The following is a 20,768-nucleotide window of genomic DNA, read 5'->3' as shown; positions in this document are numbered from 1 at the left end:
TGCAGATGCGTAAAGCGCATTAAAAAAAGGATGTCTGATTCCACACAATATCCTGACAACACACAACAACCTGATTGTTGGTTAATTTTGTGCACATGTGGTAAAAATAACATCCTTAGCCAGACAGGCTGCCCATCTGTGCGGTTTTTGATCAAAATCTGCGGGAAAGTGTCGCCTTTGCACTTCGATAGAACCCTGATTTAGATGCTGCTGGAAAGAAGCCTCCTCCTCCTCCTCCTGCGGGACCTTCAATCTAGTGGCTCCATCTGTGCGGCGCGCAAACGGTTAAGCTGCGCGCTGAAGTGCGCGCGCCTGTCTGAGCATGTGCCGGCGCTGCTGCTGCCGCTGCGGTCACATAAAATGTGTGAATTTCCATAGGAGATCAAATCCAGCCTGCACAAGGAGCGGAGGGGGCGCCGACTCTCCCGTCACCACCTGACCGAGGAATGTGCGGGATCGGCCGGCCTGCGCTGCGGCACACGGCGCGCCGCTCAGTCTGAAGGTAAAACGGAGAAGCAGCTCTCTGCAGGAGTCATGATTTATTCAAACCCTGTGTGTTTCTATGCTTTAACAGTTTGTTTACAAGTTGGCAGCCATCCAAACCTACCAATGGCATTTCAAACCGCATGGATGTTCAGTTATTCATCTACATTTTGCGTATTTTACGCACAGCTGCACCTGTTAAAAGCCGCTCATTCCGTCCGTCCCCCGCGCGCTGCTGCTGCAGTCAGCATTTAGCATGACAGCAAATCAAGTGCGTCTCCTCATTGGTGAAGGACAGCCGCGGCATCTCTGCTGCAACCGGGCCTGCGCACTGGCCTCCCGGTTTCCCGCGGACGGAGTGAGGTGAATGCGCGCGCGCAGGTTCCCGCAGCTCGTTTCGAACATTTCGCATCGATTTGCGCCACAGAGAGCCGCTGGTTGATTCTCATCTGGGTGAGATAATCCCCGCTGCGTGCTGGACTAGACTACACCACCACCACCCTATTTATAGCAGCCTCCACAGAGAGGGATCCCAAAATGACCCCGTCACAGAGATGCTGCCGAAAAGGAAAAACCCGCTCCTCTGTGGGGAGCTGCAGAGCGCTGAGGGCTTTTTCCTTAATCACAGCGCTCCTAAAATACCCATCTGGGAGACTAAAAGCAGCATTTGCATCTTCCATCCTTAAAGTTTATATATTTAGACAGCTATTCTCAGACTAAGACTCCTTTACAGATCATTTTGGCAAATTTGCTGGCAGAGAAATACCAAAAATCTGCAGGGATTAACCGGAAGTCTCATGTTTTCCCAACATGCATTTGTGGAAAAATTAAAGTTTTCACAGGTTGGGATGCAAAGGAACTTTGGAGCGTTTAGTTCAAAGATAGATAGTAGTTAAAAACATTATTAAAAAGCCAGTACAAAAAATAAAATAAAACGAATAAAAAGCACGCCCTGCGGCAGACTGGCGACCTGTCCCGCCTTCGCCCTTCAGTAGCCGGGATAGGCTCCGGCACCCCCGCGACCCCGAAAGGGACAAAGCGGTCAAGAAGATGGATGGATGGATGGAATAAAAAGCACATCATATAAGTTAACTTAAAAGGACAAATAGAAATTCAACTCTTCCAGTGTTTCTATCTGACTGAAAGCGTTTATATTAAGGGTGTGTATCGGTAATCGTCAATCGATACGTATATGTGTGTCACAATACATATTGCAATATATTCCAATACTTTACCAGACCAATTTTCACTATTTTTTTTAAAGAGTATGACTAAGAAAAAAAACTCTACCTGAATATGAATTCATTGTAATAAAATGTCAAAATTAATTTTATCTAATGATCACAACATTAAGTTCTACAACTGTATATAATAAAGAAGTTGCTTTTACCCAAGCAAATTCACTGTGTTTTATTTATTTATTGTAAATTAAGAAATATTTGTTGTTAAAGGGAACAATTAACATTGTCTGATTTCAAAAATAAACTAAAATATATATATAAAAAACTCTATTTAGAGTTTAGTAAGTAAGATGCTGAAGGTGCTAATTCAAGAATGTTTAAAAATAATCTTGTCAGCATTTTAAATCGATACAAGTTTCACAAAATATAAAAAAAATATAGCCTCATGTTGTCTAATCGATTTTTATATGTACTAAACACAATAACTTATGGACGAGATAAGAGTTTTTTTTTTACATGTTTTACCAACAGATAAGTTAAAAACATTATTAAAAAGTCAGATTTTTTAAAAAAGAACAAAAAAAGTATTGAATAGTATTGAATAGTATTGAATGAAATATATCCCAAGACTGCACCAGAACATTTTTCCCTTTTTTTTAAGAGTATGACATAGAAAATAGAATTTATTTTGAAAACAAAAGTAACATTTTCAACATTTTTAAATACAATCTTGTCAGCATTTGAAATTGATACAAATATTGCCAAACAAAATATCGCGATATAAACCCAAACCGATTTTTTCCTACACCCCTATGTACTAAACACTACAACATATGGACGAGATAAGAGTTTTCTGACGCGTTTTACCAACTGATAAGCTGTATTGAATAGGGTTGTGTATTGACAAGTCTGGCGATATGATACATATCCCAATACTTGTCTCGCGATACAATATATATTGGAATATCATACATATTAAATATCGTCTTGTCAACATTTTAAATTGATATAAGTATCGCCACATATCGCAATATTTCACCAAAGCGCTACACCTCTAAGTAGTGAAGCATATAGAGTTGACATTGGAGGAAACACACAACTCACCCGCTCACGTCCACCTTGGCTTTTTTAGACACTCTTGGCACATCATTGTAATCTACCAGCAGCTTTCTCATAGCTTCCCCAGATGATTTGTGTACAGAGGAGGACATGAAGCCATAAATAAATAGAGTCCTGTTTTTCTTGCAATTTTTGTACATTGCAAGATGCAAAAAGATCAGAAACATTCTCCTTTTGTTATGGCACCCACACTGAAAATGATCTAAAATGTCCTCATGTCTTCTTCTTGTAAAAGGATTCTAAAGGACAGGCTTCAGAACTCATTTATTCCATGTGTCCATGAACATTTACAGACTAAATATTGAACTTCTGGCTTCATTATGACACTTTTCGATAAGTTCCTATAAGTGACATGCAAAGATTCCGTCTCACAGCGAGCAGTAGCTCTTCCAGAGCTGGAGAGATGCCAAAAAGGCCTGGACCAAACGGCTGGGCGCAGCACAGCTAACAGAGGCTCATATAACTTAATGGCAGGCGGCTTTCCATTTCTGCAAGGTGAAAGCTAAATTAGAGAAAGTGGAAGTGGGGGAAGGGGGGGATCTCTGTAAACAGAGCGGCTCTCTGAAGGTCTTGTATACTGAAATTTTGCAACAGTATTGTTTGGTATTTTTTCTAAAATGTCTGAGCAGTGTTTTTATATTTTAGGAGTTTTGAAAGGTCATTACGTCAGACTAGATATCAGGTTAGATCTCCATAGAGAGAAAAAAAAAACAGTGTTTCCTTTAACAACAAATTCTTGTGCACATAATGAGCTGCTTCATTATCCCGGACAAGCCCCCAATGTTGTTTTGAATAAAAAAGAGAAAGATTTTAGCTTAAAGAGTAACCAAACCCTAAATCAACTTTTTTGGCTGTTGACCTCCATAAATGGGGCTTTAAATGTGCTGTTTGTTGGTCATTGCTACATTTTTGATCAATTAAACTAAAATTATTTAATTCTTGAAACAATAGTCAAAACCTGTCTGTGTGCTGCCCCCTAAAGGTTGAATTGAAGTATTACAGTTGAATTTTGTGATTGGTCAAACTATTTAAATTTCTGAAGTCTGGCATCATGATCTGCAGCTCCAGAATTAATAGTCCCTCAAGCCCCGCCCCCTCTGACTGGATTTTCAAATTTCTGCTGTGGGTGGAGTCAGCCTCCAACGTCCCTGTTTGGTTACCCTTTAAGCAAACAGCAAATGAATGTAACAAAAAAACAAAATAGTGCGCAGGTTTTAATGGATATGCTTTAGTTAACCCTTAAACATTGGAGATGAACTATCTGACACGCCGTCTTTGACATGCCGTAAATCTTTGACTGTTTATGTGATCTTTAGAATCTGTAGAGAAAATTACTTTTCATGTTGGCTATATACAAATGTAAAGTGTTGCATAACGGTGCAAAGCCCCTTTTCTTCATTTCATAATGAAATAATTTTAAAAAGTACTTCACTACTATACTGTAAAGTGTTACATATCAGCAAAAGGTTGCTTTTTTGCACTTCAGAATTTAATTAATTTATGTTAATTTCAAAAACGCTTAAAGTAGACGTGACAAAGTAAATCCGGCCCGTATAATTGTATAATTTTGACAAAATATATTTTTATGGAGAGTAAAATATTGAAAGTTATTTAAGGTTTAAGTTGATTTATCTTGTAGTAATATTCTATCCTTTTAATTATCCCTAGTTAGGTTAAAAGGTTACAGTTTTAAAGTTTTAAAAAATGGAATTCTGCTAGATTTTTGGACTATTTTGGCAGATTTTTTTAGGCTGTTTTGCTAAAATTTCAGCTACATGCTAGCTGTTTTGGCTAATTTAGGCTTTTTTTAACGTTTTTTAGGCTGTTTTGGAGTTAGGCTAATATTTACACGCTAGCTGCTTTAGCTAATTTAAGTTTTTTTCTGTTTTTTAGGCTATTTTGGAGTTTTGAAACTATTTCAGCTACATACTAGCTGTTTTGGCTAACCTAGGTTTTTTTCTTTTTTTAGTTTTTTAGGCTAATTTGGCATTTAGCTAACATTTTAGCCGGCTATCAGCTTCATTGTTTTCAGCTATCAACTTCTGCGTTTTCAGCTATCAGCGCTAGCATCTTCAGCGACCAAATTCAGCTTACAGCATTCACACTAGCATTATAGCAGGTAATGCTATATATTTCATAATTATGTTATAAAGTTACAGTTTTAAAAATTTTGTTTTAGAGTGTTCATCCTGGTGGTTATCCTGTTGGATTTTGTCCCCCTGTGTGATTGAGTTTGACACTCTTGGCTTAAAGATTCAAAACCATTTTAATACTGCACATACAGCTGGTATTTAAGGGTTAGCAATGAATTCCTGTGCACATAAAGAACTTTCCTTCCCACTAAAATTGATATGGAAAAAAATAAGCGTTTAGCTTAAGCAAATGTCAAATGAGAGCAACAAAAAATTAAAGTATTATGTCTCTAATGGAAATGCTTTAGTGAACAAAGGGGTGAGTGGAAAAAAAATCAAAACAAAATTGGCATATGATTTCCACCACAATCTCAGCTCTCAGGGGGACTGAAAGAAGATCTGATTGTGCAAAGGATTTATCAGCAGGAATCCAAAAAAAAAAAAAAACTAACAAAAAGAAAATATTTTCTTGCAAGCAAAACAAACGTTTTAATGTTTGATTTGTGCAAACTGGAGCTGCAGGGAGAAGTGAGAACACCCACAAAGAGGTTCTGCTTTTTGAGGTTATAAGCTCTGCATGGGAAATTCAAAACCTGAAGTACTTTTTCCCTCTTTTTTGCAATTAAAACTCTTCATGCTTTTTTACAATTAACCAAATTGTTGCCTTTTTGGTAAACTGAATATATTTAAGGAAAATAAACCCCAATAGAGATATTTTGTCATTCATTATCATAATTTTATCAGAAAAATCAAACAGAGCAGCTCTGTCTCCTCAGGGGGGCGTGGCTACTAGATCCAACCAGGAAGCGGGTCACTGACTGCGAGGAAGGTAAACAGGTGAGAGCCGGCGGGAATCCACGCGGAGAGTTTGATAGTCCGCGATAATCTCCGCTCTGCGTTGCAGGATGAAGTCTTTCCCGGTGGGAGCGTGACGGATTCGGGGGCAATTTCCAAGCAGCGGAGCCGGAGAGCGCTCCGGGCAGGTGAGTGACGGAATCCACGTAAATGTTTAAGGAGGAGAAGGGGGAGGAGTCATCTAAAAATCAGGGTCAACTTCACCATACACAAGGGAGGAAGGAGGAGCAAATAATCCAACAAGACGGAGCACAGGGAGTGAATTTAATCAAGACATAACGGCACCAAAACAAGACGAGATGTAAAAGTACGGAAGGCCAGAAGGGCCAAAAAGAGTGAGATTGACACGGATAGTGGTGTGACCAAAACAAAGTCAATGTGTGGTTAGTGCCTGCGATTTTTAATAGTTTTCTACAAATTTCAACTCGCAACGTTAAACTAACACTTCAAATTTTGATTTAATCTTTAAAAAAATGCCCCCAAAAATGTTAAATTTATTAAATTTTAACATGAAGGCATTTCAAATTATATACTGTTCTTTTTTAACTACGATGTATGTGTCATTGTTTAAATATTTGTCATCATATGCTATTCTTAATGGTTTTACTGTATTTTTTTTGCTCTTATATTATTATTGTCGTCTTTTTACTTTATTCGGATGCTATTTATTAAGTGTTGTTATCTGTTGTTTTTATTATTATGTGTTTTTTTTTTTAGTTTTGATCAAGCAATTTCCCTATCATGGGATCAGTTCCATCTTTTTACCTTTTTGTCAAGAATTTCGTGGTTCCACAATTAAATTTTGATTGGTTTTGCTCCCTTAAAGTTTTAATCTTAAACTATAAACAAACAAAAAACATGTTTTTCACAATTTTCTAGTTGCAAGAATTATTTGAAAATAAAAATTCTTAATTTGAAAGTCCATTTCGAAATTGAATGATCAAAACAAAGATTTTAAAAATATTTTTATTGGAGTATTTCTTCAAAATGACCTGAAGAGTAAAAGTTTTTAGGAGCAAAACCAAAAGTGTTGTTTAAAGCCGTCCTCAGCTGTACAGGTTATCAAACAGAAATGTTTAAGTCATTTGATAATATCACCATAAGTGTGTGATAATTTTAAAACTTTCTTAGGAATTCTTCAAACAAATTTGCCAAATTATGTCCAGATCTTAAGAAGGAGATAACCGGGTTAAGCCCCGCCTTCAAATCTTTCTTAGTCCGTGGTCGCTCAGCTGCAGTGATTTGCCGCTGTTGCCGAATAAACCCCCACCAGCCCATCACCCCACCAGCTCTCTCATCAGTCCAGCGTATTGATCGGTGCAGCTTCGCCGCTGCTGCACTCTATTGAACCCCGCTACAGTAAAGCTCAGCCTGATGGCGATCAGATGGTCCGATCTGACAGAGCTGCCGGCGCTGCAAGCCTCAGAACTTCAGGGAGGATGATGTCAGGACCCAGCAAACGAGCAGCTTCCATCATTACCCTCAGAAACAGACACTAAAACGGTCTGAGAGCTGCAGCTTCATGTGTCGTATCCAGCAGAGAAGGATGCAGCTGAAAGCTGAGGACCAAGGTGACCTGAGAGTCACACAGGTGCAGTTCGGAAACGCTTATCCAGACAGAAAAATGTCTAGTTTTACCTTCTGTATGTCAAAAAAAAAAATCCATAGAAATTTACATTTTAAAGCTGGATTTTTTAATAAACACATTTAAACATTAATAGCTTTATTGACCTCACAGCGATATAAACTTTAAAACTCTCACTTTTCTTCTCTTTTCCTTCTCCCTGTTTTATTTTACAAGCTAAAAAATGTAAAATGTATTCATTAAATGTTTATTTTTTTGCAAAACAATTGATGATATTAATTTAGAAATCTGTCATGACAGAAATACTTTAAGGAATAACATTACATTTTATTCAATAAATAAGATTACTATCATCTAGGTCAGTCAGGAGCGAATCATGGGATAATGACTTTTGCATGACAGCGTTTCATTTTAAAATTATATAAAATCACAAAATACCCCTTTATAGTTCTGATTTGCAATTTGAAATGTAATAATCCAATGTTAAGACTGTAACAATGGATTTTTCCAGACAAATTTCTCTTTTTCTAAACCCTTTTCTTAACAGTAAACTGGCTCACTTAAAAAAGTTTAAATATTCCTTAAAAAAATGAAACATTTTAATAAAATCTATAAATGGATTTTCTTTTAAAGCAAGTTTCTAGATTTTTTGCTATCAAAAAAGTTTTTTCCTATAAGTTTTAAAGACAGATTTCCTAATTTAGTTAATGAAATTACTATATTTGTTGAGTTCTAATGATGTGAAAACTGTTTGAGAATAAAAGTTTGAAATCTAAATCAATATAATTATAAACCACAATAGCCAGTTTTATAATTTCTATAGTAAACACAATACAGTTTTAAAACTATTTGTTGAAGCTCCATTTATTGAAATATTTCTGTTCTATGCTAAAGAATGTACATTTCACCTTAAAAATGACCAGTTAACTTGCAGAAACAAATAAAATCTTCTTTCCTGAACATTATAATCAGATTTTCTTCCTCAGGGAAGCGAGTCAGCAAACAAATGCATGCGTTGACTCCTCAGAGAGTTCGGTGCCGCCTTACAAAGCAGCACTAAATAAACTGATCCTGATCGATTGCAAAGACAGGTCAATTATGCCGGAAAGAGAAAGCTAACCCCCCGACTGACATTACCGCCTCACTTTAGACTGAAATGAGATGGAAATGAACAGATCAGGAGAAAACATGCTCGTGTTTGTCTGATTCTCTCGTGGATTTGATGCATAAAAACCAACAGATTTTGTCAAAATAAAAATAGAAAAGGAAAAAGCAAAAATGTTCCAATCTTTTTAGTGTTTTAACTTTAAATTTACTTATGAGGCAAACATTTAAACACATGCTATTTAATCATTATGCATTCTGCTTATTTTATGTACATTTTACTACCACACTAGGTTATTTTTATAGTTAAAGTCCCACTCTGATCATCTTTTGATCTTCTTTAAAAGGTCTTTTAATTATGATTATGCCATCTTTAGGCAAAATTAATCAAATCTGTGTCGTTTTCTAGGATATAGTTTCTGCAGAGCGGCAGGAGTTCATCAGAAATTCACTTCAGAGTTGTGGCCGATTCGACAAATGTCCGCCTGGACGGAGAAAACCAAGACGTACACGAATCTACAGTCGTGAAAATATTAGGACACCCTCGTTAAATAATCAGTTCTGCCTTAAAAAAAATCTTATTTTGAAAAATTTCTAAAAAAAAATAAGAGAGAAAGTTCTTGAATAAAAATCAAACTAAAAAGTCACTATTATTCTTCTCATTGAAGAAAATGTAGGTAAATGTTTGGAGTCTTAAGTGTGAAGTGTGTAGCCCGGGTGGAAACCTTCACTAAAATAAACACTACATAAAATATAAATATCAATAAATAATAACTCCTCGGTTTAATACACCGGCAGTGCGTCTTTACGTCTGTGCGTCAGACGCAGCTGCGTAATGAGGTCACGTGGCCAAGCACGCCAAATCGGAAGTGATAAACTCCACCCCTAACAGGCTGCCGGTAGTAGCTCGGGGCATGCTCAGGGCGAGTTTGCTGGAGGTATGTTTGGCAAATTTCATTGTTGGTTCGCTATTGAAATGTCTGACATTACGGCAACTGATGTCAAACTATAGGGGCCAACTACCGGTGCCGACCCGTGGCGTAAGAGCGTTTGAGAGCAGAGTTAGACTACGAACTGGTGAGTCGAACTAGCGCTTAGCCTAGCCACCTCCATTGATTTTATATGGAGCGATTAGCACTGTGTTTAAAGCCGATTTTCTCCAAATGTATTTAATTTATTGAGATTAAACTTCTACCGAGTCTGTATTATATTATTATCTTTAGACCCTATCACTGTGTTTATGTTTTAATGTACTTTAGTGACCAAACTTAAACGTTGTTGGACAGGTTATTATTTGATGCACTGCTAAGCACTTTAAAGTTATTCCTCTTGTGCTGCTAGTGTTTAATTATCATTGTGTATCCAAACTATGCACTTTATTTTTGATATATGAATTGTTTAATTATAGCTCATTGTTATTTATTAAGATGAACTATTTTTGATACTATTTATTGTACAATATGGAAGTTTACAATCACTGTTATTTATAGTGCGATCTGCATTATTTATTTATTGTTGATTGTTGATTGGAATTTGTGTGCACACTGAGAATCAAAAGCTAACACTGAGAATTTAAAGCTAGCACTGAGAACTCAAATAGAGGTCTTACACTGGCCCTGTTTCCTCTATACAGGCCAGGTGTTGATGGCGAGCTAGAGCCTGGAACCGAAACATAACTTTTGGATGGAAAATTCCTACTCCACTAAATACTTTCTCCTGCTCTGGTCGGGCTGGTAGGAGGCTTTTTCACAGCCGCCCTTTCTTCTTTTTTCTGTTTTTTGCCTTCGAGCGACCAATCTACACACATAGTTGGAGCACGTTCTTTCTCTTGGACATTTGGTCGTTTTTTTTGGAATTTTCTTTGGACTCAAGAACAACTGGGTGCATGGACAGGTCGCCCAGTCTGTTGGACTTTAACCAGAACCTGATCCATAACACGAACTCTTCTTTTTTTGGGATCTTTTCTTTCCTTTGAATGGCCATTCATGTAATTTATGTATATTATGTATATTTGTCTTTTTTTTGTATGGTTTTGTTATTCTAAAAAAATTATATGGTACCAGCAAAACACAAAAAACCTTGTCTCAGTCTCTCCCTCCACTCCTAGAGTCGGATTTGGTCTTCTGATCTAGCCTACAGAAGCATTGTGCTTAAGCTACGCTATTGGGACACATTGGTTACAAGTGACTAAACTTAAACACAAGCAGAAAACAATTTTTGCATTTCGTAAAAAGTTTTAAATAAAACATTTTAAAGGTCACTTGGATCACTCAGTGATGTTTAAAATGATATTAACCCTCTCAGGGCAGGCATTGCAGATTTGCAATTGTAAATGCTAACTACCTATTACTACCCCTTATGAGAATTTACTCAAATATCATTTTTTTCTGTTACTAAAACTTAATTTGGCCTCAGAAGATTAAATATGCATGTATCCAAATATGTGGGACAGGCTTTCATGGGGTGTCCTCATTTTTTCACGACTCTATTAGCGTGCAAGTGGATTCATCATAAAGGAGCAGAGCAGGGAGCTCCCTTTGTAGATTTTACATCACATTTACAAGCTTTTCAAGCAGAATTTTCTTTGTCAGCTCCTGCTTCACATTAATATGAACAAAGAAATACTCAGAAATGCAATTTTAAGCTTAATTTTTAAAATGTATGAGAAATTGCCACAAGAACATGTTAAAAACTCTAAAAAAACATTATTTTTATTGGAGTTTAAGCAATTAAGTTGAAGATTTTTCCGTTCCAGTCATACTAAATCAACAACTTTTTAAAAATAGGCAACAAAGTTAATTTGTTTGCATTGTAATATTTGATGCATTGCTAAATACTAAGTACAGATTATTAAAGTGATGTAGAAATTCACTTCACTCACTAGAATCACTAAAACAACTGAATACATACAGAGGTGATCATAAACAACAAATTGATTCAAATTAGACTTACAAAAATTACGAAAACTGTGCAAAACTTTAAAATAAAGTTAAGTAGGGGCTGGATTGCATAAGTTCACTTCTTTCCTCTCTTTTTCAAGCAATTAAAGAAACTCCACTTGACTTTATCTAATAATAACCATATTTAATTAATGAAATTTGACTTTTTTTTTTTAAATTTTCTAATCAATGCAATGTAATGAGCTTGAAAATTTTGTTTTTTGTCCTGTAGTGTCCACAATCTATGTTTGAAATAATCAGAATCAATCAACCAATTAGACATTATTTTGAACGTTAAAAAAAAAAATCATTTAAAAAACAATGAAACCGTTCTGGAAGATGTTAAATTGTAAGGTTTTCTTGAATCATCTTGAAACTCTTGAATCCGCCTGTTTAAATGCTGAACTTAAACCACAGAACAGGAAGAGAATCACATGTTAGAGGAAAACTCTGCGATACCATCTTTAGACAGCTTGATGTTCTTGTGACTCACGTCTGCAGAAGTGAAGTTTACCAAACTGAGGAACATTTGAAGAGACTGAAACCTTAAGATTTATAACATACGATTCAAATCTCAAAAATTCGAGTTATTATTTTTTTTAAAGGGGCAAAAAGTCTCATTGACAGTTGCAGATCTAATAGTTTTAAATGATTAGGTGAAGAATAATCCAAAGTAACGTCTGTTTTTTTTATTTGGGCATTTTCCGTAAATCTTTTTAACATTTGGTCAATTTGAGTTTTGATCACCAGAAATTGCTCTGATAACATTTGATCCATTGCTGGTTAAATAGGTTTCCTGCTGTTCCAATGGAGCTCATTATGTGGATTTAACTATTTCTGTTGTTTTCTCTGTGGGACATTCAAACCACCTTCAGGGATTTAGGATGAAAAGGTGCTTCCTTGTGTACTTTTAGTTTTTTGTTTGCAAAGTTTATGATTCATATGAGGGCGACCAACGTTTGAGGGAACCTCGTGTTTGAGGACCTCAGCTCTCCTTTCAGCACAGTGGCACCATTGTTTCTTATCTGAAAAATGAAAAGCAGAAAACACCCAAATGAATTTATCCGTGAAGTTCAAGGCCGACAGTCTGTTCCTGTCCCAGTTTTCTGCAAGAGCGGAAGAAAGTGAATCGATAGACGTATCGTTCCAGAGAGAGGTCACTCGGTCTGTCTCCTCGGTCCAGAAGTTCCTCACACGAAACCCTTCAGAAATGTGGTAATCCTCAGTAAGCCTTTGAAGAAAACCGGCCTTTGTTCTTCAAACCAGCTTTTGTGCTGCTGACCGATACAGTTTCTTCTAAACGTGGAGGACGCTTTCCTCTAAGCTGGTCAGAGATGATCTGTGGTGGGAGGATCCATGTGGGCCTCCTGTTACCTGATACAGCAAAGAGTTTATTTGAAGCTGCGGGAGCTGGAAAAAGAGCGCATGATGGAGGCGCTCGCATGACGAAGCTATAGCTTACATAAGAACCCCCATCTCGCCGTCCGTAAACAGCACCAGCAGAAACAGGATTTAACCTTTGCTCCACATAATTCAACCTCATTTTTATTCTCAACTATAATTTGCATTAAAATGCAGCAGTTTATTGAGCTAAATCGAAAATTTTGGCATAAAATTAATAAAAACTGGGTCAGATATATTGAAAAACATGAAAAAAATACTTTAACTTTATGCTTTCATTAGCAAACCTCCTGCTATACATGTAAACACAGTCAAATATGTACATTTAAGCCTATATAAGACAAAAATATGAATAAAGTGTCCGTGCTTATCCATTGAATGAAGACAATTCACGCAGAAAAAGAAGTTTTGTGAATATATTTAAAAATCATGTTGCAATGAGGCTTTATTTATTAGTACTTATAGTACTTTTATTGTTTTTTTTTTGTTTTTGTTTTGTAAAAATGCATTTTTTGCATTGATGTCTTTGGAATAGAGTAGATCCTTCAAACAAGATGTTTCCTCCTTTAAAAGTGGCCGTTTAATTTGAAAATACTAATAATTTTGAAGCACAAATAGACCTAAATGTTCCTCACGAAACAAAAAGATATTACAATATACTAGAAAATATATGAATTAATCTTTATATTAGGAAATATATCTCAATATGTCACTCATTTGCCCATATATGTTTGAATATATTGCAATATATGGATGGTCAACCTACATTTTAATATATAAATATATCATATAGTACATTTAAGTACATAGAGCAATATTTTGCAGTATAAATCTCAATGTATCATATAGTATATTTCTGTACATAGAACAATATAATCACCATATATGGATCGGTATATTTCCATTTAAGAAAATGGGAGTATTTCAATATATTTCAATATACTCATAAATATTGCTTCCATATATGGAATATACTGTAAATATATATATATATATATATATATATATATATTTATATATATAGTTTTCACCCTTAGCTCATTTGCTATTAGTCGAATGGTTGATTATTTTTCTCCTACAACTTTACCTGACAGGAACATAGAACATTATCTTTATAGAATACTTGAAATTAGATGGCAACATTTTTTTATATATTTCTTGGTCTTTCCTTCCAGATCTCAGAAACCAGCGTGAAAGGAGGCAGGATGGTGTCCTTGGAGACCGCGGAGGTTCCCGTTCCTCTGACTCCTCTGTCGCGGTGGTACCTTTACGCCATCCACGGCTACTTCTGCGAGGTGATGTTCACGGCGGCGTGGGAGTTTGTGGTCAACTGCAACTGGAAGTTCCCCGGCGTGACCAGCGTGTGGGCGCTCTTCATCTACGGCACGTGCATCCTCATCGTGGAGCGCATGTACCTGAAGCTGCGCGGCCGCTGCCCCGTCCTGCTGCGCTGCCTCATCTACACGCTGTGGACCTACCTGTGGGAGTTCGGGACGGGGCTGCTGCTGCGGCAGTTCGACGCCTGCCCCTGGGACTACTCCCAGTTCCGCTACAACTTCATGGGACTGATCACGGCCGAGTACGCCGTGCCGTGGTTCTGCGCCTCCTTCATCGTCGAGCGCTTGGTGATCCGCAAAACCCTGCGGCTGCGCTTCCACGAGGGCTGCGAGGACGGCTGGTCAAAGCGCCGCTCGGAGGAGGAAGGAGGAACTCTGGAAGGAGATCGGCAAAGAGAGAGGAGGAGTAACGCAAATGGATACCTTAAGGAGGACTGAGATGAGGAAAATTTAAAAAAAATCATCAACCAGCTAAGCTAGACTGTTACACCTTATCAACCCGCCTGAGTGATCTCCAGAAAATATGGAGTTACAAGGTTCTCGTTTCAACAACTGAAATCATTTCTGTGTTTCTGATGCTTAACTAGTTTTATATTTTTGCTGAATTTCACTTCACGTTCTTATTCAGCTGCAAGTGTTCAGTCAAAGATGAGTCAAGTTTGTGGGTTTTTTGGGGGAACAACAAGAATTTCATAAAATTCCTTCAAAAAAAATCTGCAGATTATGAACAAAAAACTTTTGATCAAAAAAAGTTAAGAATAGGGCTGCCACAAACGATTATTTTAATAGTCGACTAATCACCGATTAGTCAACTAATTGAGTCATGAGCAAAGTGGATGTAAATCACACTTCTTTAACCATCATTAGCAACTAAAAATAGAGACAATGAAGATAAACCTTTGATGAATTGTTCAGTTCTAACCTGTTTCCTGTTTCTAACAGGATTAAATCAAATGAGGTCGGCATCTGAAACAGGGAAATATTTCTCACAAAAGATAAAGTTTTGCTCTCACCGACTCAAATGTAAAAAAAGTGAATTTTTTGGTGCTGAACACTCACAACTTTGTTCAACTTTACTACACACTGACTCCATATAATATAAAGTAATGACTAATCGACTATTTTATTAGTTGATTAGTCGTCTAATTGTGAATAATTTAGAATATTATATTCATATTTGGCGTGCTTTAGTTGCAAAATAATGTGCACTTTAAGCCTAAAAGTGTGACTACAGTAGCCCAAAAGGGACAAACCAAAACCTACTGTAGCAAGTTTGTTTATGCAAGTTCTACTGGTGCACGTTGATGTAAAAAAAATAGAAAAAAAGTATCAGGTTGAGTTTGAGATTCATCTGTTGTTTTTTCATCGAATCGGTAAGGATGCTTAGACCACGCCCCCTCCTCAGGCGCCCCCTTTCGCTGTTCTAGGAGGATATGAAGGAGCTCCAAATTAAGTTAATCCTCTTTTTCAGTGTTTCCTCTGTCTGTTTTTTGACATTATTCCACCATAGACTTCCTTCGGGATGTTTTGCGTCTCTTAAAAAGACTCCAGCGACCCTCATTTCCAACCCCCCCCCTCCCCCGTACCTGTTATTGGATCTATTCGCTTACAATCCACACCTCTCAAGTGGATTGAAACGTCTACTAAATGAAAAGCTCCGCCTTTTCTCTCATCACTGCAGATCTGGGATCTCATGCTTTGTTGTTCCCTCATTCGTAAACAAAACACCAGAATGATGAAACTCTTCCTCCTCCTTCCGACGGAGAGCCGTGGATTTGGAGGATTCTCATCCCAGCTGAGGCTGCAGGTCACGACTCAAAGGACCACACTGTCTGCAGGCCTCAGAAATCCCTCCACCAATTAGCTGCAGCTCGGAGGTCGGCCCAAAAAAGGAGCAAACGAAAAAAAAAAAAAAAGACTTTCCTGTGGAAAACGTCAAATCATTTTCGGACGTTTATGCCTGGAAATAATGCATGTAAAGAAACTGTCTTCCAGAGGAATGGAGCATCATGTGGGCCTGCGTTAGCAAACGACAGCAGCTCCAGGTGTCTGCAGGTTATCAGGACGGTCCAAACGTCTTCGCTTCTGAGAGCATGAGACCGTCTGCAGCCCACAGGCTTGCATGGCAGCTTCCCCACCCTCATCGGCTGAATGATTTGAAAGGTTTTCGTTGACTTTCAGACACGTTTGGGAGCATGAAAACCACTAATGTCTTTGTGCATCTCCACTTTGCTTTATTTGATCTTAAATTTGCCAAGGACCAGCATTTATTCATTGTCTTCATGTGGATTTCGTGTTTCATAATCAACACTGACCTCTGCAGCTCCAGACTGCTGGAAAAGTAAAAACAAAGAAGTAAAAGTTCGATTTTTGGAAAATATCTGTGATCTCAGGTGAGGGGATCATTTCCACAGATCGTAATCTGAAATAAGTCATCTGTTGCTGTTTAAACATAAAATTTACATAAGTGAAAACATAAGTGAAATTTGAGAATAGTTTGGAATCGGCGGATGAGCATAAAATACAGACGATGAACGGATGGAGTTGAAACAAAGTAAAAATAAAACCAGTTTCATAAAGTTTTACATTAATGGAGCAAAAAAAAAAAAAAATAATGCTTACTAAATTAGATTAAAAAGAAGCATTTGACACTAAGTAAGTGTCTAAAAGAAAGTAAAAACAAAAATATAGCTTTTCTGAAATGAAGATGATCGTAGAAAGACAAACTGCTGCTAGAATTATTTAATTATTTATAAAAACAAAAGTAATCAGAAATGTATTCCTAGATTCTGCAGGCCTCAAGTAGAAGTTTGCATGCTTTAGGGAGTTTTTAAGATGCTAAACTGTAAAAATATTGAAAATTCATCTAAATAATTTGATTTATGAGACCAAAAATCAAGAAGTGTTCATTCCAGACTGCAATTGTTTGACACGGAGGTGGAGAGATCATGATTAGCAGCTGAATTGTGAGTCTCTGGTTCACCTATTCAACCTGAAATTTGATTTTAAATCAAAAACTTAAAAATACAAACTTAATGATGTGGCAGGACCTTCAGAGAGATGGAAATGTCTCGTTTTTTTTTTCCATCTTCTGCTTCTGACGTTTTCTCATTTGAATGCACAAAGCCTTAAAACCGAAAGAGGCTATATTTACTCTTTCACATTCTTTCACAGACCCGAAAGTTAGTGTTGGCACAACCGAAATCAGGAAGTGGAAAATAGTGACCTTTACTGTTGTGTCTGCAGCAATTATGTCTGCTCAGTTCTTATGTGAAGGGCTGCCACCTGGTGGAGACTTTAAGAACTTCATTTTTAGCATAAAAACAACAGATACAATGTTGTTAAAAGGAAAGATAAATAAAAAAGCTAAGTTACACTTTACACATTTCTATGCACTTTTGTTTTTGCTTAGGAGCAATACTAAAGAGGTAATAATTACCCATTTCTCCTAAAATCTTATGATGAAAATGGATATGCAGCAGATCTATTTATCCACTTCTAATAAACAAATCATGAAATGCAAAGTAAATATGAATATGTTTGTAGTGTTTGTGTGAGTGAGGAGCGTCAACGGCGTCTAACTCTGAATGAATATATGCATGTAGAGAATGTTGAGCTGAAAAACAAAAGTTTTTTAAACCTTTAAATGTGCATGTCTAAAAAAACTAAAATCTTTAGTGTTGTCCTGCTGATTTTTATTCCCTTCTGTATTACAAGTGTTTTTACTTTATAAACAAAAACTGTACTTTGTTTTTGGTAAGAATGGCTGTAATTCATCCACTCTACGTCTTTGGTCAAGTTTGTGCGTCTTTGAGGTTCATTTGTTAATTATTTGATGGTAAAATGTTTGTTTGAGATTTTTTTATTTCATTTATGTGATTAACTGTAGAAATAAACCCTCAAATAATATAAATTTGCTCTCCTAGTGTCTGTTTTTGTTAAATGCGTGACGTTCCTGTGTCTATGTGAGAACTATGACTTCATTCTGAAAAGAAAATGATCAAAATCGTTAATTTACATTAATAAACATGAGTTAAAATGTCTTTTTGTTAATGCGTGCATTAAAAAATAGTGAAATTATTTAAAAATAACCAAAAAATGACATCTAACGTGAGAGCTGATTGTAACCTTAAAGTAAGAGTTTTAGGTGTTTTCTGTAAAGATCAAGCTATTAAAGTGATGCAACACTATGAAAGTTTTTAGACAGGAATTGATTTAAAAATCACCCCACTTTACAGCTTAGAAGCTTTTTTTCATTCTTTTCTGTCAAAATATCTTAGCATGATTTGTATAAATACACTAGAATGAATTAAAGAAAGTTAAAATAGTGTTTAGATTTGAAACCAGACCAACATTTCTGTCTAGACAGTAATTAATAATAGATACTAAAGGGTTTTATTTCTGCTTATTGCATCATCAACTGGACGGGCTGCTGGTCAGGAAGCTCCAGAAGAAGATTGTATTGAGAGAAGATGAGACACCAAACAGAACCAATATCAAGAAGAAGTACACGTGACTTCAAATATATCCTGACTCCTGTTCTGTCCTTTTATCTTTGAAAACAATGAGTCAAACGAGAGGAAATCGAACAAGGAAACGCAGAGAGAAACCTGTACATCTGCAGGATCGACTCAAACTTCCTTCTAGGAAGCAAACAAGCTGATTTATAAAATTCAAAGTGCTGTACAGATATGCAAAATTGCAAAAATAAAGAAAAATCCATTGATACAACATGAGCAAAATCAATAAGATTAAAAGTCAGAAATGTAAAAATCATTAAAAACGTACAAATACAATAGTTCCCATTTTAAAATGCATTGCTGAATAGGAACATTTTCAGCCTAAATTTTAACATTTTAAGATGTGGCTTTTCTCTCATTTTCAGGGAGACAGAAAACCTGAAAATCTTCATCCTCATGTTTGGTTTTGACTCTTAGAACCTGAACCTGCTTGAGGTTTGGAGACTTCAGATGGATTACAAGGAACTAGACTATCAGGGACGGACTTGGACACTTCTGAACAAGCAGAGCTGTCTGAAACTTCTAGTTAATTAACAACATTAACATCCATCACTCCAAAATACACTTCAATGCAGCCAACAGCATTTAGTCACAGATGCGAAACATAATTGGTTGCATGGAAATGTTTTTCTTTTTTACATCTTTATTTAACCATTGAGATTCAAAAACTCTTTTCCAAGGGAGTTCTGGACAAAAACCAACAATGAATGTTAAGCAATAAGAATATAATTACAGTGCTGATTAAATTACTTATAAATTTAGTTAGCTCATAATCTATATTAAATTGTTTGGCACATTTTTGATACTTTTCAGCTTTTATTATGAATAATTGTTTATTTGCTTTTAGAGTTGAGACCTCAAACGGAGAGGAGGGTTTAGTGTGTCTTTTGCTTACGGACATGATTAACCCTGGAGAAACCAAGGGGTGAACATTATTTTATTTTATTTTGTCTTTTATTTTGTCTTTTATTTTATTTTAATTTAATTTAATTTAATTTAATTTAATTTAATTTAATTTAATTTAATTTAATTTAATTTAATTTAATTTAATTTAATTTAATTATTTTAATTATTTTATTTTATTTTTTTCAATTTAATTTTCAATTTAATTTTTTATCTTATTTTATTTCATTTTAGATTATATTTTTTATATTTTAGTTTATTTATTTGTTTTTATTTTATTTACTTATTAAACATTTATTGAAACATTTTATTAGTTTTTTGTTTTATTTTAGTTACTAATTTAATTTAATTTATTTTTTTGTTTTTATTTTATTATATGCATTTATTTGTTTTATTTTATTTTATTTTATTTATTTTTGTATCAAATTAACCTCAAAAGCTCAGAATAAAATTGCTCTTGGGTTCTCCAGGATTAAGGAAGCACCAGGCCATCTTTCCATCTTTCCTTCTTTCCTTCTTTCCTTCTTTCCATCTTTCCTTCTTCATTTGCTGATTTCAAACATCCTTTCAAAAAAAACAAAAAACATATAGAAAGAAATCCAGTTAGTTCTGGACTCTTTGACTACAGACTCATCTAGAACAGCAGGAAGAAGACGCAGGTAAGAAGATACAAATCTGGTCTTTGTTCCCAGTGTTCTTCTGTTTCATCGAAACATTTAGACCAGAAGTAGATTTTTGCTTTGCCACTTGCAGTTTTTGTTGACGCCCTTTTATCGTTGATGTTAGGTCTCCTTTAGTTCAGGTTAAATGTCTTTGAATTGGCAAATAAATAAATTAAAAAAAGTAGTCTCCCTGTTTCCTCAATGCAGATAAACACACGAGTGTGTAAGATTTGCAAACAGAAAAAATAAGCTGCAGTTATGATATATTTTTGTAGCTGTTTCCATTTAATTGAAACTTATAAGGTACACAAAGAACATTATTGTACACAAAAATGTTTTCCTACTCACTTATAGCTAAAGAAAAAGTAAAAGAAAAAACAGATGCAGTTCCTTAATTGACCACTGTGAGGTAGTTTCAATTTATCCTTGACTTTGAGGCTAATTTGTACTAAATTTTTACTATTAGACTCTGTAAAAGAAAAAAATAGGTTAATTTATAATTTGTCTCTTTTTTATGATCTTTTATGACCTTTTGATTGACTCATTT

General features: G+C 35.8%; 1 protein-coding gene across 7 annotated transcripts; it reads left to right on the top strand.

Annotated features, from left to right (window-relative positions):
• The first annotated feature begins 237 nt into the window (after window positions 1-237).
• tmem229b (transmembrane protein 229B) lies at window positions 238-18,049 on the top strand. Of its 7 annotated transcripts, none has more exons than XM_024270729.2 (4): window positions 238-502; window positions 5,692-5,744; window positions 5,820-5,898; window positions 13,975-18,049. In XM_024270729.2, the coding sequence occupies exon 4, from the start codon at window positions 14,005-14,007 to the stop codon at window positions 14,572-14,574; it is 570 nt and encodes a 189-aa protein (XP_024126497.1). In that variant the 5' UTR covers window positions 238-502; window positions 5,692-5,744; window positions 5,820-5,898; window positions 13,975-14,004; the 3' UTR covers window positions 14,575-18,049. The 7 variants fall into 7 exon arrangements, with proteins under 7 accessions (XP_024126497.1, XP_036065862.1, XP_024126505.1 ...); XM_036209969.1 differs by having other exon boundaries at window positions 5,678-5,744; XM_024270711.2 differs by having other exon boundaries at window positions 239-502; window positions 5,692-5,752.
• Window positions 18,050-20,768: the final 2,719 nt, after the last annotated feature.

This window comes from Oryzias melastigma, linkage group LG22 (genome assembly GCF_002922805.2).
Source record: "Oryzias melastigma strain HK-1 linkage group LG22, ASM292280v2, whole genome shotgun sequence".
NCBI classification, from domain to species: Eukaryota; Metazoa; Chordata; class Actinopteri; order Beloniformes; family Adrianichthyidae; genus Oryzias; species Oryzias melastigma.
Note: the sequence above shows the minus strand (reverse complement) of the source record. Positions and strands in the feature narration are given on the sequence as shown.

Excerpts from the sequence above, each read along its gene's own strand:
- tmem229b (XM_024270737.2), top strand. The coding sequence starts at position 14,005 with ATGGTGTCCTTGGAGACCGCGGAGGTTCCCGTTCCTCTGACTCCTCTG.